Source organism: Leopardus geoffroyi, chromosome D1 (assembly GCF_018350155.1).
Source record: "Leopardus geoffroyi isolate Oge1 chromosome D1, O.geoffroyi_Oge1_pat1.0, whole genome shotgun sequence".
In the NCBI taxonomy this organism is placed as follows: Eukaryota; Metazoa; Chordata; class Mammalia; order Carnivora; family Felidae; genus Leopardus; species Leopardus geoffroyi.
The window spans coordinates 106,074,113-106,099,230 of NC_059329.1; the positions used below are offsets into that span (position 1 = coordinate 106,074,113).

General features: G+C 46.5%; 1 protein-coding gene across 9 annotated transcripts in view; it reads right to left on the reverse strand.

The window, feature by feature from the left end:
• The window catches only part of RAB3IL1 (RAB3A interacting protein like 1), a 43,014-nt gene that overhangs the window by 14,585 nt on the left and 3,311 nt on the right, over positions 1-25,118 (reverse strand). For 2 of the 9 annotated variants that reach the window (XM_045485532.1, XM_045485526.1), the window contains exon 1: positions 3,111-3,214. The exons of 2 other annotated variants lie outside the window; for them this stretch is intronic. Coding sequence is in view for 5 of the 7 variants with exons in the window: in XM_045485526.1 (XP_045341482.1) it covers positions 3,111-3,121 (11 nt within the window). In the remaining 2 variants the exon portion in view is untranslated. Of the gene's footprint in view, positions 1-1,592; positions 2,414-3,110; positions 3,239-5,786; positions 5,954-25,118 lie in introns of those variants that run through there. 5 more of the 9 variants (XM_045485524.1, XM_045485528.1, XM_045485531.1 and 2 more) reach the window with 5 other exon arrangements.

Sequence of the window (25,118 nt, forward strand, 5' to 3'; positions counted from 1 at the left end):
CTTAGTCCTAGAAGAATCTGACGCCCTATGACCTTGAAAGTCCAATACATATATAGTGAGCGCCCATCGTGTGCTAGGCACCCCACCAGCCCACCCAATCTGCACGACTGCACACGGAGCCCCCTTCGGACCACATTCTAACTCATTTTGCTCCCCCTCCCCCACCACCCTATTGGGCACAAATCCTGGGCAGACCTGGGGAGAGTCTAGGACAAGCAGGATTCTCATGAGGGTCTGAGCTCCACACAAGTGCAGGAAATATAGCTCCACCGGTTGAGGGGGCAGGGGCGGGTGGGGGGGCGGGGTTAGTTAGATCCAGGAGAGCTTCCCCCGGAAGAAGCAGCTGGGAAAGGTGAATGACTGCTTCCCAGGGAGGAGGCCCGCCCTCCTGCTCCTGAAGCCCCCAGGCCATACTTCGGAGGAAGTCTGAGCCTGTAGACCCCTGTGACCTCGGCCCAACCCCAACCGGCAGGGGCTCACAGATCCAAGCCCCGTAGGGTAATCAACACCCAGAGCAGTTAAGTGACCTGCTCAAGGCCACACAGCCTATGTGCAGCTCTGGAGCGCCAACCCCCCCCCCCCCCTCTCCGCCAGGGTCCTGCCTGCTAGGACACAGTCCTCCATTCCTGGGAGGTTGGGGGGGCTTGTTTCATTCCTGAGGGGTCAGTCAGAGACTGGCCCTCCCTAGACAGAAGTATGATTGGCCCCATCTGTCAGATAGGGAAACTGAGACCAGGGGGCTAGACCAATGGCATGTGGCTGCTTAGTGGCAGAAAACTAGCCCAGAACTCAATTTCTGGTCTTTGCTGACCGAGCCCCAAGTGCCCAGCACCATGTCAGCCGCAGATATACCCAAGACGCCGTCCTCACCGCCTCAGAGCAGGCTTGGCCACCAAGACTGTGGACGTGGGAAACTGTGGGAAATGGGGAGGGGAGTATCCCAGTTATGGGGGAGCTGCCTCTGGGTTCAGAGTTCAGGGCTCCTGCTCATGGAGTCCCCAGGAAGAGGGCCTGCCTGAGCTCCTGCAGAGTCCTGCCCCTGCCACCCACCCTAGGAGAGCAGCCCTGGGTCTGGGGCCAAGGGGGCGAACTGGCACCAGGACCCAGCCATCAACAGCTGCTATTCCTCACCTACCGATGAGAAAACCCCAGGGACATTGACAGCTTAGCCAGGGCCACTGACTCCTGATCCCCGACTCATACTCTAGAATGAGAGCCCAACTATATACCTACCCAGACTGTCATGAGCCACTGGAGGCCACAAGCCCAAGCAGCTCAGTCAGACTTACGTGGGTAAGTGTGACCCCAAGCAGGGTCCCTTCCAGCTCCTGCTGGGGTCTGGATGAGTTTCCAGGACACCAGACCCCCAGTGGATGCTGGCAGTTTGGCCCCTGATCCTTCTTCAGTCCCCTGCCTCCAATATCCAAGTCGGGGGCGGGGGGTCCATAAAAATGCGGTGCTCAGGGGAACCCCAAAACTCTGCCTCTCATTTCCAGGTCCAGCTCCTCCTTCTGCCCCCTATGCTTTCCATCTGCATTTATAAAGCACCTGCTAGGGGCTCTGTACCTGAAGCCCTAGGGGTCCAAACGTACATGCAAAAGGTGAGCTATATTGAGGATCATGGCGTGGGGAGGTCAGCTTGGCAGCCTGGTTCATCCAGAAGGCTCTTGGAAATATGGCAGGGAGGCCGGACTAGGGGTCTTCTCCAAGACCTGGAGTCTTTTTGACTTTGTCTTTAAAGAGAGCGTCTATCTGTTGACGGCTCCCAGCCCTGTCTGTCTGGCCCTGGCCTGGATCCCTCCAGGGAAGAGCACTCTGGGCCTGGATCACGCCTGGATCACCTGCTCATTTCATCCAGAGACCCAGAGAAGTGAAGCCATACGCTCAACATCACACAGCAACTCAGCGACTGTGTTTTGCCTGGGTGGCCCCAACACGTGGGGTCACAAGCTTCTTCCAGACTAGGCTGCCCCTTAAACACAGTTAACCTCAGGCAAGGATTGCGCTAATCTCACCAGGTTCCACATTAACCACTTTTTCCGGAAACTCACTCTTCTTGGGCGGGGTGGGGGTGGTAGTGGTCATGGTGTGGTGATTAGGTTTCCAAAGAACACACAGGCTCCGCTTCAACTTTCGCCCTTTAAGAGTCTTACCCCTCTCCACACCTCACCCCTACCAGGAGCCCTTTCTCTCAGCACCCCCTGCTGGGGACAAAGCCCCACAACTCCCTAGCATCTCCGCTCCAGCTTTGCTGGGCGCCTCGAGTAACGTGGACCCAGCCCACATTAGAAACCTCTCCAACCTGCCAGTCTCCCGAGAGGCTTCCCTCACTCCCCAGCTGTGGCTGGGAAGGGGCCCTGTCCTGGGACCACCCAGTTGGCCCAGTTCTTGACAGGAATACAACCCACCCCACTCTGGCCACATCTCTTCCAGGACCTGGCCTTTCCAGGCTATGGGGAAGAGGAAGTGTTTGCCCAAGTTCCTGACAAGACCACAGGCTTTCTGCTCGGCCAGGGCAGGGGTCCCACGCCAGGTGGGCCAGAGACTGGGATCACCCCTGACAGCCAATAAACAGTCACGGGGACTGGGGCCACGAAGCCGGGCCCCACGGCTGGGCCGCCCTCCTTCAGCCCGCAGGGAGGTCCCACCCCACACCTCCGAGCCAGGCCGGAGCCAGCAGCCCCAGATGAAGCTCCATCAACTTACTAGCGACCTTGGCAGAGACCCGGCCCCCTTTCCCCCACTGCACTGCTTTCCAAAGGTTCACCCAGGCTTGGGGGCCCCCTCCTCCAGGCGCGCCCCCCAGACTTACTCTGGCTTGCACCCCCCGCTGCCTCCCTCCTCACTGGCGCTCCAGAGGAGCTAGGAATTGGCGCCGTCCCGCCGGGGAAGGTCTGCCGCCCACCCTTCACAGTCCCCACCCTCCCGGAGACCCCCGACCGCCCCCCGCCGGGTGTCCTTCCACCTCCGCCCCGAGTTGGCTCGCCCGTCCTCGGGCCACAGGGCGCCCCTCCGCCGCGGGCAGGGGGCACACGCGGCAGGGACCCCCCACCCCCGGGGGGCTGCCGCGGCCCGAGCCGGCGCGGTGCGGCGAGCGCGCGCGGACCTACCCGCTCCACATCCCGGCGCCGCCGCGAGCTCCCTGCGCCGCCCGGCGCCGCGTCCCCGCCCGCCGCCTGTCAGTCCCTCCCGCAGCCCCGCCGGCCGCGCGGCCCCCCGGCCCAGCCCGCCCCTGCCCTCCGCGGGTCACGTGGCCGAGGGGGTGGCCCGAGGACACGTGCCCGGCCCCGCCCCTCCGCCGGCCGCGCGCCCCGGGACGGTGCGCCCGCGGGAGCCGGGGGGAGGAGCCCGGTGTCGGCGTCCTGCGCCTCGCGCCGCGCTCCGCAGCCCGCGGCCGACTCGTCTCTAGGCCCCCCGCCGCCCCGGCGCAGGGAAGCCCGAGCCCTGGGCCACCGCTGCATCAAGAAGCTTGGCGACTTGTCACCGAGAGCCTGCTGACACCCTCCCACGCCCACACCCCGCCCCCCCCCCTCCCCCTGGGCTCTTCTTCCTTGGGCTCCCCACTCTGTGCCTGCTCCCGCGTGGTGGGAAAGGGGCCAGGCCCCCAAAACAAGTTTCCTCGGGTTTACTCTGAGTGCCTATCCGCTTTTCCCAAGGGAGGACCCACCTTTGGCCCGAGTCTTCAACCCCGGGCACCCCCCCCCCCCCCCCCGCCAGCCCCGAAAGGGGGCCTTTCAGTCTTGTTCCGAACAGCGGGTTCACTGCCCGTCCCTTCCCTGCCTTTCCCCAGCATCTGTAGTTAGGGGGAATGCACCCTTACCAAGCATACCCGTCTGGTCTCACGTCCTCTGCAAAACCTTTTTCTGCATCCCAGACCACTGGTCCTCCTGTTCCTGAGTCCCTCCGTCCCTCTGTCACCCGTCCTGAGCCCTGATCACTGGCCTCGACTTCAGCCCGGAGCTGGATCTAGTGAGAATATAGCTCTAATCTCCCGCCAGGGACGGGAGCTTCCACCCTCCATGTCTAGGGAGGCCTGGGAGGCCAGGAGGAAGGAGGTGCTTCCCTTCCAGAAGCTACCAGAACTCAGGGCACTACTCTTCCGAGCCCACAGAGCTGAAACCACAGGCTTGAATTTGTCAGGTCTTCATTTGGGGACACACATTTCTTTCATTCATCCATTTGTTCATTCGTTCACGTACCCCTTCGGAACACAAACTGTGGACCATACAAGGGCTAGGGATCCAAAGGGAAATTGCAGACGCGTGCTCTATTATCCTGGGGCTCCGATATGGGAGGGAGAAGGGGGGTGGGAGACATGCTCACAAGGACTTCCACTTCCAGGGTCACGGCTTGCCCAGGGCACACCTTGCTAAGTGCATGGTGTCCTTGTCAAAAATAGAAAACAGGTGGGCACAGCCCATGCCAAGGTACAGGACTTGGCGAGTGGAGGGCAGGCTAGATTTCATGCCTTGCTCACTCACTCCCTTGGCTGGCACCTTGTGCAGTGCACAACCTGTGCAGGCCACTGTGACATCCCTTCTGACCTACCAGAATCATTCTACCCAGGCCTCCAACGCCCTTCACTCTGTGGGGCAATTGTTTCCCCGACTGTGGTTTCTCAAGGGCAGGGACCAGGTCCTTCTCAGTGCAGTGTTTCTCCACCTACCCCAGCCCATCCCAGAGTCTGGCCCAAAGCAGATGTCATCATGTTTGTTGACTTGAATTCTATACCAAATAAGTGTTGAGCAACAGTGGTCTTCCCGACACGTGCGCTGTTCGTTATTTAGAGGAAGGAGGAGAAGACACAGATAGAGCTCAGGACAGGGCCTTTACCCTCCAAGACTTCATAAGCCTGGGCAGGAGATAAGACCTGGTCCAAGTCAGGGTAACCCAGACTGGTGGGAGATAAGGCATGGAGAGGGTGTCAGCCCAGAGGAAGAGTCCTTAGCAGGAGGGGGGATGGCTAGTGGGCTGTGGAGGCCCTTAAGCGAGACCTCCAAGGACAGATGTGGGATCGCCACTCTGGGAGCACGGACACCCAAGTACTACCAAAAAACATCACGTCATCTGTACATCCAGTGGTCATCCAGTGGATTCCAGGGTCTCACTAGCTCCTCCCACCGCCCATTGAGCTCTGCTCCTCAGCTGCAAAGGATAGGCTCAGAGAAGTTCGGGAACCTATTTGATATCACACAGCCAGGGGTGATGGGGCTGAGACCCCTTACACCAGTTTTCTGGAAGGACAGCCCAGAAGCCAGAGAACTCACTAGAGGCTGCAGCTACGTGCAGCCAGACAACAAACGGGGAGCCTAGGAGAGGCCTGGCCAGCTGGAGGGGAGGGAGAAGTGAAAGGTGTGTCCTCTGCCTTTAAGACACTGTCCTTCCCCACCCTCCTCCCTGCCATCCCCATCCCCACCTGACAGCCCTGACCACAGACCCTTGGCTGGAAACAGATGAGCAGGAAACTGCCGGCCTGGATGACCCAGGCCCTGATTCTGAACTTAGGTCTCTCCTCAGCTCACTGTGTGACCCAGGAGATGTGCCTTGCCCCCTCTGAGCCTCAGATTCTGTGTCTGTACAACCACCAAGTTAGAGAATCAGGGTCACCCCTTGGCAACTGACCTTGTAGGAGGCTCATGAAATCCCTCATGGTTCCACGCCAGTCCCCCGCCCCACCCTCCCGCCCCCGTCAGGAGCCTGGCCTCTCACCCCCTCCTCCCCAGTGCCCCTGCAGAGTGGCAAGAATCCTCCTCCCCTCCCCTCTATGATCAAGGTCACTAGCTCACCTGTCTGGGTCCCAAGGCTCCTCTCCCAAGTTCCCGTCAAGGGCAGGTCCCAGAACCGATGGAGTGTAGCGGACAGCCCCCGAGCTCATTGCCAGGAACACGGGGCATGTCCCTCGGGCAGGACACCTGGTGTGCTCCTTGGGGGCATCCATTGCCAGGGCCAGCCTGAAGGTCCCTCCGGAGACTGCCAAGCAGCCGAGCAGTAGAAGCCCTTCTCCCCCACCCCTGGGCTGAGCCCCAAGCTAACCTTTGCTATCTCTGAGAAGCAGCAGCCCAGGAGGGAGGCCCCTCCCAGCAGGCCTCTATCTCCTGAAACCCCGTAATTATTAACTCCCGTGGCTCGGTGGGCAGCAGACGGCTCTGGGGCCCTCCTTCCCGGGCTCTGGGCCAGGAAAGGTAAGACACCCTAAGGGGTCGTGGGAACTTTCCTTTACATGCCCAAGGCCCCAGGCTTTCACTCGGCCCAAAGACGGAGCTGTCTGTCCCCTCCTTGGCCAGGTTGCTGAGTTGGAAAGAGCCTGTCCAGCCCAGGCTCTATCACCAGTCGGTTGTGTGGCTTTGGGCAAGAACCTCCACCTGCCCCACCCCCCATCCCTGGCCTCGATATCCCCTCGATATCAACCACCGGCGTGCATGGACACCTCAGTGTAGCAGTGAGGAGCACAGGCCCGGTGTCAGGCCGGATTCACACCCCACTTCTAGACTATAAACCTTTGGGCATGTTACTTTCTGTGCCTCGGTTTCCCCAACTGTAATATGGAATCTCACCCTCTAAGGCACACCAGGCCAGCTGCTACTGCCCCAGACATGCCCTACACCTCCGCTTTCCTCACACAATGTCCCCTACAGCACATCCTACCCCCTGCTGATAAATCTCTTTTGCGAATACCCCCTCCGCCAGCAAGCCTTCCCCTGTGGCATGGGAGTGGGGGGGGAGCCCTCAGACAGATGTCCACCTTGTGTCATGACGATTGGAATGGTCGGACACCCCCACGAGAAATGAGTGGCCCAGTGGGCAGAGGCTGGCCCGCACTCACCACCAAATCCTCAGGACCCCCTTGTCCGGGACGTGGTCAGCCTCAGTCTACCCAAGATAGTTTGTGTATTTCATCCTGTCTCATTTGGCTTGAAATCTAATCCTGCTTCTGCGGTTCCTTGGCTCTGTGGCCTTGGGGCAAATCACCTCACCTCTCTGGGACTCAGTTTCCTCATCTGTGAAACGGGCACGATTGTCCCCGGTGAGGTTGTGAACGTCACAGAAGGTAACATCTGTGAAGGGTCTGCCACCCTTGAAATGAGAGTTTCATTTCTCTCTACTCCTTTCTCCCTCACCTTCCCTCTTCTTTCCTGTCAGCCTCTGAGTTCCCCGTGGGGGAGAAGCCGCCAGTTCCTGACTAGCAGTCACACCCCCCACCCCCCAGCCCTGCCCCGCGGATAACAATATCTCCTACCCAGGCTTTGGGCTTCGATGCTCTCAGCCTAATGCAAACCAGATGCTGGCCTTGCCTTTCCTGGCAGTGAATTTTCCATGGCCTGCTCCCACCCCCTTCCTGTTTTTGCTCCTCACGGATCCCCTGCTAAATTCTCTCGTGCCCCCACCTTCCTCTGCAGGGCAACCTCTGGGCCCACCTGGAAACAATTAATGGAAAACAGGAAGTGTGGAAAGGCGGGGGGGGGGGGGGACGGTCTCTCCATCACCCCAACATGGCAGGAGGGAAAGGAGCTCAGTCCGGCTGGTGACAAAGTGTATAAGAGATAGTCCCCTCGCTGCTAAGCACCAGCCAGCCCCTCGGGGAGGAAACGGAGTCAGAGTCGCTTTGGGGGCTGTAGAGAAAAAACTGCTACCTTCTGGACATTTAGGCATAGCTGGGACTTCATGGGGAGCTTTAAGGGCCTTGTCCTTGGCTGTGACTTAGAAAAAAATCGGAGCCAGAAGAGGCCCAGGCCTCGCTGTTGCAGATGAGGAAACTGACTTGGAGGCTCGTCCAGGGTCACTGGTGAGTCAGAGCCAAGAGGCAGCCGGGGACTGCTTGCCAATAAAAGCTGCTCCCCGAAGTCACTTCCCGGGCTTGCTATCTCATCATCCCTGCTGCCCTTCCCCCGCAAGGAGCCCTGGGCCCCATCACGAGGATGCTCACAAGGCCACCCGCAGCACCTGGCCGGGCGGACCTGGATCTTCCCCACCAGGAGCCGGGCGCTGGGAAGTGAGGCCTGGGGCAAGCCCTTGAGTGTGCGTGTTGGGAGCTCTACCTTTAGCCTCAGCCCCGTGAACCCCCTCGGGGCATCCAGGGCTGGCCCTCCTTGGGAGGACTCCACCATTCCCAGGAAAACAACAGCCCGAGGGCTCCCTGAGAGCTCGGCTCTGGCCGCCCCTCCCTCGGCCAGCTGTGCTGAGTGTTTGGACAACTGGATGGAATGTTTTGCAGCTACAGTCCTCCCTGGGTCCCTGAGCTCAGATTTCAAGAGGGGCGGGGAGAGGATGCTGGCTCCAGGGAGAGAGAGAGAGAGAGGCTCAAGAGGTCAAATATGAGTCTGGAGCACCCCCCCCCTCCCCCAACGCCCTGTCCGGACCCGACCAAGACCACTGGCTGGCCAGCCCCAGTGCGGTGGGGAGATGGAATGAGCCTCAGGCCCCCGAGAGAGGACAGAGCAGAGGGTGGAGGCAGCCAAATGGTGTCAGAGATTTGGTGGGGCCAACCTGGTGAGGTCAGGCCCTGGAGACAGTCTGGGCTCGGGGAGGGGTCAAGGGCCAGGACAGCACTTTGAGAACACTAAGATTGCGAAGATTCCACCACAGAGATGGGTCCATCTGCTACTATCCCCATTTTACAGATAGAACAATTGGGGTCCAGAGAGAGTAGACCATCCCAGGTGATGCAGCGTGCTGCGTGTAGAGCTAGAACCCAGGGCTCCAGAACCTAAGCTCACTCTTCTCATTATTTTCATGTTCCCACCCTCATCTCCAGCCCCAGAGACACACACACCCCCGCCACTGAATCGTCATCCTTCCTCTTCCTTAAAGGACGCAGACAAGGGGCGTCTGGGTGGCTCAGTCGGTTAAGCGTCTGACTTTGGCTCAGGTCATGGTCTCACTGCTCATGAGTTCAAGCCCCGCAGCAGGCTCTGTGCTGATGGCTCAGAGCCTGGAGCCTGCTTTGGACTCTGTGTCTCCCTCTCTCTGCCCCTCCCCCACTAGCGTTCTGTCTCTCTCTCTCTCTCTCTCTCAAAAATAAATAAACATTAAAAATAAAAAAGACAGGATAACCTACGCAAGTGGGGTACTGAAGGTTCACAAAGAGAACACACAGACGCTAGGCTCGCTGCCAGCCTCTGAGAGCATTAACCCACTGCAGACAAAGGCTGGAGGCTCTGGTAGCCAGAATTCCTGTACCTTCTCCCACCCTGGGACCAGAGGTCTCCCAGATTCCCCAACACAGCTGCTCAGGCCTCCCAGAGCCCCTTGAATCAGGCTGACAAGACACACAAGTCCTAGACCCAACTATATGGAAGATAGTTTGAGCCTCAGTTTGCTCACTTTGAAATTGAAAAGGTTACCTTTGCTCCACTTGCCCCGCCATCATATCGTGGGTGCTGATGACAAGGAACAGGACGTTCCAGTGGACCCCTTTGGAGACTTAAATATTTCCCAGCAATAAAACCTTTGGAGCTCACTTGAAGAAAGGAGGGAGGGGATTCCTTTGAGCCCAGATGGGTGTGGGAGTCCCACCGAGGTGCCTGGAGGCCTGGGTTAGATTCCTGGAGGTGGAACCTGTTTGGCCACTCCCAGCACTTGAGCAGGAAAGTTCTCCGGCCACCTAATGGAATTCGAGAACCAGCCAAACTTTCAGAGGCAGATGTGGCTAGAGGGGGTGGGTTGGCCCCACCTCACTCCCTTCCAAAATGGTGGGATGAGGCAGGGACTCTTTTTTTTTTTTTTTTTTTTTTTAGGTATATTTATTTGTTTAAGTAATCTCTACACTCAATGTGTGGGCTCAAACTCGAGACCTTGAGATCAACAGTTGCATGCTTCTCCGACTGAGCCAGCCAGGCGCCTTGTGTCAGGATCTTTACATTGGATCGATTGGCTTCACCCTCAGACCACCCGATGTGGTCCTTCATTGCTTTCTGTTCCCATTTTAATGATGGAGGAATGGAGACTGGGTGAAAAGATTGGGCAACAGGAACAAGTGAAGGAATTAGGATTTTAATCCACATTGTCTAACTCCAAAAGCTCATGTTCTCATCCCTCTACCATTTATCCTCTCAAAGGGTAAGGTGAGGCTTTTTTTGAGAAAAAAGGGCTTGAAGAACAAGCAGGATTTAAATATACAAAATGGAGGATGGCATTCTATGCCAAGGAACACCAGGAACAAAGCCTTGGAGATGGGACAGAGCAGGGCACACAGAGAGAAGCCAACGCTTCCCTTTGGCTGGAGCTCAAGCTGATTTGGGGGACACTAGAGAAAAGACTGGACAGGCAGTCTCGGAATGAATCACGAAAAGTGTTAGAGGCCAAGTTAAAGAGTTTGGACTTTATTCTAAAGGCTCCAAGGAGACAGTTAAACATTTTTGAGCAGGGGAGTGACGTGATCAGAGCCCTGCTATGGGCAGATTAAATTAACAGCAGTGTGCATAGAAAATAGAAATGAACTTATCAAATATCCTGAGAGGTAAAGGCTTTCTAAACTTAGATGCATTTGAAGAGACCTCAAAAGGAAAAATCAATAGATCTGTTTACATTAAAATTTAAAACTTCTCCATCTTCCTCCTTTCACCAAAAAATAACCAAAATTAAAAGGCAAAAGGCCTAGGGAAAATATTCCCAGCAAGTGGCAAAGTGTTGACATCTTTAATATATAAAGAATTCACAAAAATCAATAAGAAAAAAAAAAAGAAAAGAAATAGGAGTCCAGTAAACATGTTCATTCATTCATTCATGCATTCATTCAAGCAACACGCAATGAGCATCTGTGTTGGGTGCTGAGAAGATATTAGTGGACAAAACAATTTATTTTAAAAAGTATTTGGAAACCTGGGAATGAGAGGGAACTTTATTAAATTGATGAAGAGTATCCACCAAAACCCCACAGCCAATATCATTCTTTTTTTTTTTTTCTTTCTTTTGGCAAATATTCTTAATGCTGAAATTCTAGAAACAATCTTTTAAAATCAGGAGTGAGACAGGCATGGCTGCTATCATTGCTTCTATTCTATACTATATTGGTGATTGTATGCAATAAGACTAGAAAAAGAAATTTAAGACACAAATATTGGAAAAGAAAAATCAGAACTCTTCTTTTTCCTAAATGATTGTCTACATGTCAAATTCAAAGGTTTAACTATAGAGAACAAACTGGAGGGGAGGTTGGGGGGAGATGGGGTAAATGGATGATAGGCTTTAAAGAAGGCGCTTGTGGGGCGCCTGGGTGGCTCAGTCAGTTAAGCATCTGACTTTGGCTCAGGTCATGATCTCACAGTTTGTAAGTTCACGCCCTGTGTCGGGCTCTGTGCTGATGGCTCAGAGCCTAGAGCCTGCTTTGTGGATTCTGTCTCCTGCTCTCTTTGTCTCTCCCCCACTCGTACTCTGTCTCTATCTCAAAAATAAATAAAACATTAAAAAAAATTTTTTTAAATAAAGAGGGCACTTGTGATGAGCACTGGGTGTTATACATAAGTGATGAATCACTAAATTCGACTCCTGAAACCAATACTACACTATCTGCTAACTAACTTGAATTTAAATAAAATCTTGGGAAAAAAAAACAAAACCCAAAGGACTCCATAGAGTCCTATTATTATTATCTATTATCTATATCTATTATTATAAAAAGAGAGCTTGGCAAAAAGGTTGGCTATAATATCAATATAAAAATTATTCACATTTCTGTACACTGGTAGAAGTTGGAAAAATAGAATTTTAAAAATACATTATTTATTATAGCAATAAACGATAAGAACCTATCATAAATCTAACAAAACACTTGCAAGACTTATTATAGAGGAAATTTTAATTTTGGATACAAATTATAAAATTATAATAATTACAGTATTATTATATAATCTAAATTATTCCAATAATAAAAATATCAAAATGATACAAATTCTAAAACTAGGTATTTCGCCAAAATGCCAATTTTCTCGAACTCGATCTATGTATTCGATGCAATTGTAATAAAAGTTCCAACAGCGTTTTTCTTAAATATGACATGCTGATTTTAAAATTTATATAGAAGAGTAAAAATATCTAAGACATCCCTGAAGAATGAGGCACTTCCTTACTCCCCAGCTATCAGGACTTATAAAACTCTAGTACTAAAAACAGTATGATATTAGCTCAAGAATGAACATATATAGACTGATGAAATCGAAACCAGAAAAAGACCAACACATATCTGGAGCTCTGATGTTCAGATATAGCCTTGCTGATCAGTGGGTAAAGGAAGGGACCATCAAATACATCATGTAGGAACAACTGATCGAGTCTATGTGGATAAGATAATTGGAACCCTATCTCACACTATGCGGAAAAATTAATTCCAGCTTGATTACATATGGAAAGAAAAACTCTTAGAAAAAATTGTAGGAGAATATCTTTTTTACTTCAGAGAAAGGAAAGATTTTTAAGTAATTTCTACACCCAACATGTGAGGTTCGAATCCACAACCCCAAAATCAAGAGTCATATACTCTACTGATAGAGCCAGCCAGGTGCCCCACGAAAGGAAGGATTCTAAAAAAAAATAGGGGTGCTTGGGTGGCTCAGTCAGTTGAACGTCTGACTTCGGCTCAGGTCATGATCTTGCAGTTCATGGGTTCAAGCCCCATATCAGGCTCTGTGCTGATAGCTCAGAGCCTGGAGCCTGCTTCGGATTCTGTCTCTCCCACTCTCTCTGCTCCTTCCCTGCTCATGCTCTGTCTCTTTCTCTCTCAAAAATAAATAAACATTAAAAAAAATTTTTTAATAAAAAAAAAGACATAAAAAGTGCTAACCACAAAGGAAGACTGATAAATCCAACTACATTAAAACTGAGAACTTCTTTTCATCAACTGACACCATAAAGTAAATAAAAAGATGAGCCATGGGGCACCTGGGAGGCTCCGTCGGTTGAGTGTCCAACTTCAGCTCAGGTCAGGATCTCGCAGTTTCTGAGTTTGAGCCCCGCATCGGGCTCCGTGCTGACAGCTCAGAGCCTGGAGCCAGCTTCAGATTCTGTGTCTCCCTCTCTCTCTGCTCCGCCCCTGTTTGCACTCTCTCTCTCAAAAATAAAAACATTAAAAATAGTGATAATAAAAAATAAAAAGAGGAGCCATAACCAACAAAGTTGTAGTATCTAGAATATAAAAGGAACAGGAACTCTCAAGTCAATTAAAAAATATATATAAAATAATTAGAAAAATGGGCAAAAGATATGAACGAGCATTTAAGAGAAGAAACATTAAAAATGGCCAATAAGGGTTTGAAAAGATACTCAACCTAATCACGTTGGTTATCAGGGAAATTAAAATAAAACCACAGCGAGAGAGCATCTTATGTTCACTGGGATTGGCAAAAATTAAGAAATCGGATAACACCAAGTGATGAACAAAACGCACATCCATCCACAACAACTATAGCATTGGTATGAGTGTAAATTGATAACTGTTTCGGTGAGCAATTTGACATTACCTTCTAGAATTGAACATTTGTGTGTGTGCTGTGACCAAGCAATTCCACTCCCGGGTATATGTGTTACAACAATTCTAGCACATTTGCACCAGGGAACGTGTGCAAGACTGTTCATAATAGCAATCCAAGTGTCCAATGAGCAGGGGCTAGATAAATGCATCGTGTTATTCGTTTACAGTTCCTATAGCAACTGTATCCAGTTACCACAAACCAGGAGGCGTAAAACAACAGAAATTTATTTTTCCACCATTCTGGAGGCCAGAAGTCCAAAACCAGGATCACCGGGCTTCAGTGAAGATGTCAGTTGGTCTCTACTCCCTCTGAAGGCTCTAGGGGAGAGTTTGTTCCTTGCCTCTTCCAGGGTCTGGTGGTAGCTAGTATTCCTTGGCTTGTAGCCACACCACTTCTCCATTATCTTCACATTGCCTTCTCCTCTTTCATTTGTGACAAACGTCACTCTGGCTCCCCCTCATAAGGACACACGTGGTTGCATTTAGAGCCCCCCTGGATGATCCAGGATAATCTCCACATGTCAAAATGCTTAACTTAATCACATTTGCAAAGATCCTGTTTTTATGTAAGGCACAATATATTGGTTTCAGGGGTTAGACTCTGATATGTTGGGGGGGAGGGAAGCCCTCCCCGCCCCCCCAGTTTTCTGCATTCTGCCATCAGTCTGTCACACACACAAAATACATTCACCCTATCCCAACATCTCCAAAAGTCTTAACCCATTATAATATCAACTCAAGCCCCAAATCTCATCTAAATATAATCAGCTGAAACCCCCAAAATTCATCTAAACTAGGTTTGTAAGATTGGATAGAGTCCATTCTGGGGAGAAAAAGTTCTTCTCCATTTCTAAAACTGTGAAACTAGTAACAAGTAATCTGTTCCCTTAATATGATGGAATGGGCATAGTATAACAGTTACACACATCTTTACTCCAAAAGGGAGAAAATGGAAGAGAGAAAGGGACTGGTCCCAGGTAATTTCAAAATCCAGCAGGACAAATTCCTCTAGTTTTCAAGGTGTAGGACTAATGCTCTGTTACCCACAGTTCCTGCCTCCACATCTGTGGTTCTGACTTCCAGGTCCAAGGCTCTGCCCTCTGGGCTTGAGGTTAATCCCTCTTGTCATTCTTCGTTTTTCTTAACAGTAGGCACATGTGTGAAGCTGAGTCATTTTATAAGCCTATTTCCTGCCTCTAGAATCGTGGGGGTCCAATAACCTTCCTTCATTCCATTCCGTCTCTGTCCCTTTCCATCTAAGATGGCAGCGTTTCTGCTGGTATAACTCTCAGAAGTCTTGTGGGTCTCCTGTGTATGTCACAGAGATTCACATCATTACAGACAGCCCTCCACAGATCTCTCCTGGATAATTCTATCTCTATTCCTGGCTTCTGCTGAGATGGTTGAGTGGATCTATGAGTCATACACTTAATATCCTCAAGACTAGCAAAGCTGTTCAACCACACCCATGGCCTTCTCCCTAGAGCACATTGTTCTTACAGTAAATCGCCTAATTTTAGTATATTTCACAGTTCGGAAAGGTTGCAAATTTCCCCCATCATCATGTGCTGGTTCCTTTTGATGTAACAGTTCTTTCCCTGAGATATCTTTTTCCTCTCTCATTTTATGATAATCAGCAAGAAAAAACCAGGCCATATCTTTAACATTTTGCTTGGGAATCACCTCAGCTAAAATCCAAGTTTATCATGGACAAGTGCTTCTAACAGTGCTTCTCGAAATTCTTCCAGCTTCTACCCATTACCCATTCCAAATCTATCTTCACATTTTTAGGTGTTTGTTACAGCAGCATACTCCTCGATTCCAAAATTTGTATTAGTTTGCTATGGTAACTGAAACAAAGTAACACAAACTAGATGGCTTTTTGCAACAGAAATTTATTTCACGCCATTCTGGATGCCCAAAGTCCAAAATGACTATCACTGTGCCCAAACCAAGATGTTGGTAGGTCCGTGTCCCCTCTCAAGGGTATAGGGGAGACTTCTGTTCCTTGCTTCTGCCAGCTCTGGGCAACTGCTGGCATTCCTTAGTTTCACTCCAATTTCTGCTTCCAATGATCACTTTGCTTTTCCTCTTCCGTCCATGCCAAATCTCCTCTTCCTCTCTCTTATAAAGAGGCATGTGATTGAACTTGGGGCCCACCCTGATAATCCAGGATAATATCCACACACTTCAAGATCCTTAACTTAATCACAGCTGCAAGGATCCTGTTTTCAATAAGGTAACATCCACATGTTTCCGGGACTAGGACCTGATGTCTGGCGGGGTGGCAGGGTGGGGTGGGGGCAGTTTTCATCCTATCATAGTTCTGTAATAGAACTTAGTTCTATTATCTACTATAAGAACATAGTTCTTTTTTTTTTATTTTTATTAAAAAAATTTTTTTTCAACGTTTATTTATTTTTGGGACAGAGAGAGACAGAGCATGAACAGGGGAGGGGCAGAGAGAGAGGGAGACACAGAATCGGAAACAGGCTCCAGGCTCTGAGCCATCAGCCCAGAGCCCGACGCGGGGCTCGAACTCACGGACCGCGAGATCGTGACCCGGCTAAAGTCGGACGCTCAACCGACTGAGCCACCCAGGCGCCACTTATAATAGAACTTTAAACAGCAACGACAGTGAATGAATATGTATATGTCACTTACTTCACTCCCTACTCCAATATAAGCTGTGTGAGGACAGGGCCTTGTTTCACTCATCACTGTATACTCAGTCCCTGGAAGAGTGACCACCAGGTAAATGGTACCCAATAAATATTTGCCGAATGAACTACTAAGGTGGATATTTATATGAAGAATAATACAAGTAAATAGAAAATTTTATGGTATAACATCAAGTGAAAAAATCAGTATGCAGATTTTTATATACAAGGTAATTATTTTCACATAAAAATTCTACACTAGGGGCGCCTGGGTGGCGCAGTCGGTTAAGCGCCCGACTTCAGCCAGGTCACGATCTCGCGGTCCGTGAGTTCGAGCCCCGCGTCAGGCTCTGAGCTGATGGCTCAGAGCCTGGAGCCTGTTTCCGATTCTGTGTCTCCCTCTCTCGCTGCCCCTCCCCCATTCATGCTCTGTCTCTCTCTGTCCCAAAAATGAATAAACGTTGAAAAAAAAAATTAAAAAAAAAAAAATTCTACACTAAAAAAAAAAAAAAAACTGAGGATGTAGGGAACTGCTAGAGTCCATCACTTCACAAAAGCAGCTAACAAACTGGCAAAACTATCAAAATCAGCTTTACCAGAACTCTGGAAACAGCTCAAAGTTTAGAGCAACCAGGTGAACACTTGTCAAGAAACAAACAACAGGGGCGCCGGGGTGGCTCAGTTGATTAAGCATCCAACTCTTGATTTCAGCTCGGGTCATGCTCTCACCTTTCATGACATCAAGTCCCATGTCAGGCTCTGCTGACTGTGCAGAGCTTGCTTGGGATTCTCTCTCTCCCTCTCTCTCTCTGTTCCTCCCCCTGCTTCCTCTGCCTCAAAATAAATAAATAAACATTAAAAAAAAGAAAGAAAGAAAGAAAGAAAGAAAGAAAGAAAGAAAGAAAGAAACAGCTGAATTTCACCAAGAAAACTTCATGATAATTTCACTTACTTTGGCCATCCCCCGCTCGCCAGCTCTGTGGCAGCCTCTTGAAGACAGCAACCTTGAAGACAATATTCCTGGTGTGAGTTCCTAGTATTAGAGGAAGCAGAACAGACCTGCTACAGAAAGTATTGTGGCTGTTTGTTTTGACCTGTCTGGTGGCTCTCTGCATGTCTGGCTCAAAGGGCTTGCCTTTATTTTGCCTAATTCAGAACTTTCCCAGAACCGAGGGGGCATTTGTTGAAAATATATAAAGGCCATGCGATTGGCTGCTGCCAACTGGGACAAACGATCGCATTTGGAGAAAACAACAAGCAAATAAAAAAGCTTAGGAAGAAAGGCTGAAGGATAAAATGATTTAGGGAACAAGGACTTTGAAAAGCTCCTACAGCGGCACCTGGGTGGCTCAGTCAGTTGAGTGTCTGACTCTCGATTTCGGTTCAGGTCATGTTCCCAGAGTTGTGGGATGAAGCCCCATGTCAGGCTCCACACTGAGCATGGAGCCTGCTTAAGATTCTCTCTCTCTCTCTCTCTCTCTCTCTCTCTCTCTTTCTCTCTCCCCCTCTGCCCCTCTGCTCCTTTCTCCTGCTCATGTGCATGCTCTCGCTCTCTCTCTCTCTCTTTCTAAAAAACAAAAACAAAAACAAAAACAAAAAGCTCCTACATATTCCTGGGAATAGAGGTCCATATGCATGCCCAGGGCTAGGTACATGCTCAGAAAAGCCCTGACAAGGCCCTAAAATCTTACCTCTAGCTGATCACCAGATTCTTTGCAAGCAGGAAATGAGGGCCAAAGTAGAGTTGTAAATTGCATGATGGATTGTTGAAGGCATTTCCCAATCTACATACAGTGCTCATCTGCAAAGACTGAGAGGTTTTGTTGTTGCTGTTCTAGGCATTTAAGGAAATCTCTGTCAAATGACTAACTGACCACTAAGCTAATGACACAGAGACTTTGGTGGCCATGGACAACAAAAAATAGACTTTCCAAAGTTAGTTCCTGAAAAGTCACTAAACTAATAAACAACAATTTCTATCACAAGAAGCAACAAGTCTTAGCATGGTAGGAAATCCTATTCCCAGAGTTGTTTCATTATAATACTCAAAATATCCAGTTTAGAAAAAAAAATATGATGCATGCAAAGGGAGCATGGCTTATACATGAGGGGGGGGGGGATGTCCTTGAGGAAGCACAGATATTGGATATAGAAGACAAAGGCTTTAAATCAACTATTTAAAATATACTCAAAGATATAAAAGAAACCATGTGTAAAGAACTAAAGGAAAACATGATAATTATTTATCTCACCAGTCAGAAAATATCAATAAGGAAACAAAAGCTATAATACAGAAACAAATTCTGGATTTGAAGAGAATTAGCTGAAATGAAAAATTGACTAGATTTGTTCAACAACAGATTTGAGCAATCAGAAGAAAGAGTCAGCCTACTTGAAGATAAATCAATTGAGATTACCCAGGCTGTGGAACAGAAAGGAAAAAAAACCATGAAAAAAAAGAAACAGAACCAAAGAGATGCATGAGACAACATCATGCATACTAACAAATGCATAGTGGAAATCCCAGAAGGAGAGGCAGGGGAGAAATAAGAAAGATATAATGGCTAAAAACTTCTAAATTTGAAGCAAGACTTAATCTACACATCCAGGAAGCTTAATTAACTTCAAGTAAGATAAACTCAAAGAGATCCACACCAGGACATAATCAAACTGTAGAAGGCCAAAACCAAAAAGAGAATCTTTAGGGCGAGAAAAGTGACTAATCACATACAAGAAAACCTCAGATTCTCCAGCTGATTTCTCATCAGAAACTTTGGGGGCCATAAGGTAGTAGGATAATATATTTGAAGTTCTGAAAGGGAAGGAAAAGGCAGCAAGGAATTTTTATCTGGCAAAACTATCCTTCGGGAATTAAAGATAAATCAAGACATTTCCAGAATAACAAAAATTATGAGAATTTGTCACTAGTAGATTTTCTTTACAAGAAATGTTAAAGAGAGTCCTTCAGGCTGATATGAAAGGACAGTAGACAGTAACTCAAATCCATACGAAGAAATGAACACTGACACAAGTAAATATAAAAGTCAGCAATGATGAATTCTTTTAATGTAACTCTTCTTTTTTTCTTATATAATTTAAAGGACAACTGTAATAATTATAAATCTATGCTGATGGATACCTAATGTATAAAGATGTAATATGTGATGCTAACAACATAAAGGACAGGGAATGGAGCTATAGAAGAACAAAATTTTTTTATACTATCAAAACTAAATTGGTATTAATTTGAACTAGATTGTTATAAATTAAGATGTTAATTGTAATCCTCAGGTCAACAACTAAGAAAATAAAATATATCTGGTAACAGAAACAACAAGGGAATCAAAATGTTACATTAGAAAACATCTAACACCAGAGCACCTGGGCGGCTCAGTCAGTTGAGAGTCCGACTTGGGCTCAGGTCATGATCTCATGGTCTGTGAGTTCAAGCCCCATGTTGGGCTCTGTGCTGACAGCTCGGAGCCTGGAGCCTGCTTCCAATTCTGTGTCTCCCTCTCTCTCTGCCCCTCCCCCACTCATGCTCTGTCTCTCTTTCTGTCAAAAATAAATAAACATAAAAAAAAAAAGAAAACGTCTAACACAAAAGAAGGAGGAATTGAGAAACAACAAGATATAAGACATATAGCAAACAAAGTGGCAGAAGTAAGTTCTTATTAGTAATTGTATTAAATATAAATGGATTAGGGGCGCCTGGGTGGCGCAGTCGGCTAAGCGTCCGACTTCAGCCAGGTCACGATCTCGCGGTGCGTGAGTTCGAGCCCCGCGTCAGGCTCTGGGCTGATGGCTCAGAGCCTGGAGCCTGTTTCCGATTCTGTGTCTCCCTCTCTCTCTGCCCCTCCCCCATTCATGCTCTGTCTCTCTCTGTCCCAAAAATAAATAAACGTTGAAAAAAATATATATATAAATGGATTAAATTCTCTAATTAAAAGACAGAGGTTAATGGAATGGATTAAAAAACACATAATGCAATTATATGCTGTCACAAGAGTCTTTCTTTGGCTCAAAAACTCAAATAGGTTAAAAGTGAAAGGATAGAAAAGATAATCCATACCAAAAATTAACAAAAAGAGAGATGAAGTGGCTGTACTACTATTTTAAAAATAGGCTTTAAGGCAAAAATTATTAAAAAAAGACTTTATAAATTATTTATATTTTTTAAATTTATAACTATAAATTATTAAAAGAGAGGTATTATATAATGATAAAAAGCTCAATCCATCAAGAAGATATACCAATAATAAACATATACTTAAGAGAGAAATAAACATTACAATAATAATAAGGACTCCAATACTCCATTTTTTTTTTAATGTTTATTTACTTTTGAGAGAGAGAGAGCACAAGCAGGAAAGGGGCAGAGGATCTGAAGGAGGCTCCTCACTGACAGCAGAGAGCACAATGCAGGGCTCAAACTTACCGATCATGAGATCATGACCTGAGCCAAAGTCGGACACTTAATCAACTGAGCCACCCAGGTGCCCCTCCAATATTCCATTTTCAGTAATGGATAGAACTACTACACAAAAGACAAACAAAGAAATAGAAGCATTGAACAACACTATAAACCAACTAGACCTAACTCCACCCAACAACAGCAGAATATACATTCTTCTCAAGTAAGCATGGAACATTCCTCAGGATAAACCATGTTTATACCACAAAACAAGTCTCAATACATTTAAAACTACTGAATGCATTTGAAGTATTTTCTCTGACCACAATGACATGAAACCAGAAATTAATAAATGCGATATGTGAAAATACAATAATACTTTTATATGCCCAATGGCATAAAAAGAAATCACAAGGGAAATTAGATGAGATGAATGAAAATAAAAACAGCATATCAAAACTTATGGAAAGTAATAGAAGCAGTTCTTAGTGGTAAGTTTATAGCTGTAAATACCTATATTAAACAGAAAATACCTATATTAAACAGAAGAAAGATCTCAAATCAATAACTAAACTTCCAACTTTTTTTAAATGGGCCCAAAGAAAATGTATTGAATATGTAACTGAATGTCCAGAAGTAGGACTTGCTTTAGACATGGACTGTTTCAGGGGCTCAAGCACTGTCCTCAAGATCCAATGTCTCTCTTGTCCTCTTCCTGGTTTAACTGTATTCTCAGACTGGTGCTCCCTTTGGTAGCAAGATATTTACAGAGTCTCCAACCTCATAACTCAACCTCACTCAAGTCCCACCCTAAACGTCAACTTAAGGAACTTAGAAAAAAACCAAACTAAACCCAAAGTCAGCAGAAGGAAGGAAATAAAGATTGGAGTGGAAATAAAGGAAATACAGAATTGAAAAACAACAAAGAGAATCAATAAAAACAAAAGTTGCTTCTTTGAAAGGAGTTAACAAAATTGATGAATTTTTAGTTAGAATGACAAAAAATAGAGATAAAAGATTCAAATCACTAAAATCAGGAATGAAAGTAGGGACATTGCTATCAACTTTATAGATACAAAAAGGATTGTAAGATAATATGCTGAATAATTATATATCAAAAAATCAGATAATCTAGATGAAAAGAAAATTTCCTAGAAGACACAAACTACTAAAACTGACTCGAGAACAAATAGAAACCTGAATAGACCCATAAGAAGAGACTGTGAAAGTAAACAAAAAATTTCCAGTAAAGAAAATGCTAGGACCAGATTGTTTCACTGGTAAACTCTCTCAAACATTTAAAGAAAAATGAATACCAACCTTTCTCAAACTTTTCCAAAAAATAGACTCTGCTTCCTAATTCATTCCATGATGCCAGTGTTACTTTGACACTAAGGCCAGACAAAGAAATTATAAGGAAAGATATCTATAGACCAATATTCCTTATGAATATAGATGCAAAAATTATCAACAAAATACTGAGACATTTGAATCCAGCAATTAAAATGATCATACCATATGGGCAAGTGGGATTTATCCCAAGAATGCAAAGGCGGTTCAACTTATGAACATTAATCAATGTAATACACAGTATTAATGGAATAGAGGAAAAGAGTCGCATGACCATGTCAACGGATGTAGAAAAATAATTTGATAAAACCCAACACCCTTACTGATGAACCTTGAAAATATTATGGTAAGTGAAATAAGCCAGTCACAAAAAGATAAATACTGTATGATTCCACTTATATGAGATACTTAGAAATGAACTATTGGGACCTCATCAAGATAAAAAGCTTCTGCACAATCAACAAAACTAAAAGGCAACTGACAGAATGGGAGAAGATATTTGCAAATGACATATTGGGCAAAGGGTTATTATCCAAAATCTATAAAGAACTTATCAAACTCAATCCCAAAAAACAAGTGATCCAGTGAAGAAACGGTCAAAAGATATGAACACACATTTTTCCAAAGAAGACATCCAGATGGCGAACAGACATGCAAAAAAGATGCTCAACATCACTCATCATCAGGAAATACAAATCAAAACCACAATGAGATACCACCTCACCCCTGTCAGAATGGCTAAAATTAAACTCAGGAGACAACAAATGTTGGTGAGGATGCAGAGAAAAGGAAACCCTTTTGCACTGTTGGTGGGAATGCAAACTGGTGCAGCCACCCTGGAGAACAGTGTGGAGGTTCCTCAAAAAATTAAAAATAGAGCTAACCTAAGACCAGCCATTGCACTACCAGGTATTTATCCAAAGGATACAAAAATGCTGATTCAAAGGGGCACCTACACCCAAATGTTTATAGCAGCACTATCGACAATAGCCAAAGTATGGAAAGAGCCCAATGTCCATTGACTGATGAATGGATAAAGATAACGGTATATATATACACAATGGACTATTATTTGGCAATCAAAAAGAATGAAATCTTGCCATTTGCAACAACCTGGATGGAACTAGATTGTATCATGCTAAGCGAAATAAGTTAGTCTGAGAAATACAAATATATCATTTCACTCATATGTGGAATTTAAGAAACACAACAGATGAACATAGGGGAAGGGAAGGAAGAAGAACATAAGAACAGAGAGGGAGGCAAACCATAAGAGACTCTTAAATACAGAGAACAAACAGGGTTGCTGGAGGGGTGTTGGGTAGGGGGATGATCCAAATGGGTGATGGGCATTAAGGAGGGCATTTGTTGGAATGACCACTGGGTGGCTCAGTCAGGTAAGCGTCTGACTCTTGATTTTAGCTCAGGTCATGATCTCATGGTTGGTGAGTTCAAGCCCCATATTGGGCTCTGTGCTGACACTGTGGAGTCTGTTTGGCATTCTCTCTCTCCCTATCGAAATAAATACATATATTAAAAAAAAAAAAAAGAAACGGGTAAAATTTTAAATGTTATGTTGTGTTACATTTTACCACAATAAACAAAGTTTGGGGGGAAAACCCACCTAACACCTTTCATGGTAAAAATACTCATAAAACTAGGACTCAGAGGGTACTTTCTTAGCTCAATAACGGAGATCGGTGAAAATCCACAGTTAATATCATACTCAATGGTGAAAGACTGAAAGCTTTCCTCCTAAGATCAGAAACACTACGAGGATGTCTGGTCTTGCCACTTCTATTCAACATTTTACTGGAAGTTTTAGCCATGGGAAGAAAGTAAATAAAAGGCATCCAAATTGGAAGAGAAGTAGTAAAACTGTCTCTATTTGTAGATGGTGTAATCTTATACGTAGAAAATCCTAAAGAATCCACACAGACACTATCATAGCTAATAAATGAATTCAGCAAAGTTGCAGAATATCAGATCAATATGCAAAAATCAGTTGTATTTCTATACACCAGCAATGAACAATCTGGAAAAGAAATTTAGAAAAACAACTTCACTGGGGTGCCTGGGTGGCTCAATCGGTTAGGAGTCCGACTTCAGCTCAGTTCATGATCTCACGGTTTGTGAGTTTGAGCCCCCTGCATCAGGCTCTGTGCTGACAGCTCAGAGCCTGGAGCCTGCTTAGGATTCTGTATCTCCCTCTCTCTCTGCCCCTCCCCCACTCACACACACACACTCTCTCTCTCCCAAAAATAAACATTAAAAAAAAGAAAGCTTCATTTATAATATTATAAAAAATAATAAAATATTTAGGAATAAGATTAACAAAGGAGTACAAGACTTGTACACTGAAAACTACAAAACATTGTTGAAAGAAATTTAAACAGATCTAAGTAAATGAAAAGACATCCTATGTTCATGGACTGTACAGAAACAACATTGTAAAGAAAGCAAAGTGATCTACAGACTCAACGCAATCTCCATCAAAATTCCAACTGTCTTTTTTGCAGAAATGAGCAAGTTGATCCTCAAATTCATATGGAATTTTAAGGGATCCTACATGGCCCAAACAATCTTGAAATGGAAAAGCAAAATTGGAGAACTCACACTTCCCAGTTTCAAAACTTCTACAAAGCTACACAACCAAAACAGTGTGGTACTGGCATAAAGATATATAGACGAATGGAATAAAATCAGGAGTCCAGAAGTAAACCCATACATCTATTGACAAGTGATTTTCAACAAGAGTGGCAAGACCATTCAGTGGGGAAAGAATAATCTTTTCAAATAATAGTGCTTGGACAACTGGATATCTGCATGCAAAAGAAAAGAGTCGGTGGATGGCTCAGTTGGTAGAGCATGTGACTCTTGATCTCAGGGTCTGCGTTCGAGCCCCACGTTGGGTGTAGAGATTACTTAAAAAGGAAAAAAAGACAGGGCACCTGGGTGGCTCAGTAGGTTAAGCGTCTGACTTCAATTCAGGTCATGATCTCATGGTTTGTGGGTTTGAACCCCACATCAAGCTGTTGCCGTCAGCACAGAGCCTGCTTCGGATCCACTGTCTACCTCTCTTTTTTCCCCTCCCTGGCTTGCACTCTCTCTCTCTCCCTCTCTCAAAAAAAAAAAAAAAAAAAAAAAAAAAAAAAAAAAAAAAAAAGAAAGAAAGAAAAGAAAAGAAAAAGAAAAAGACAAAGACAAGGAAAAAGAATGAAGTTGCACCCCT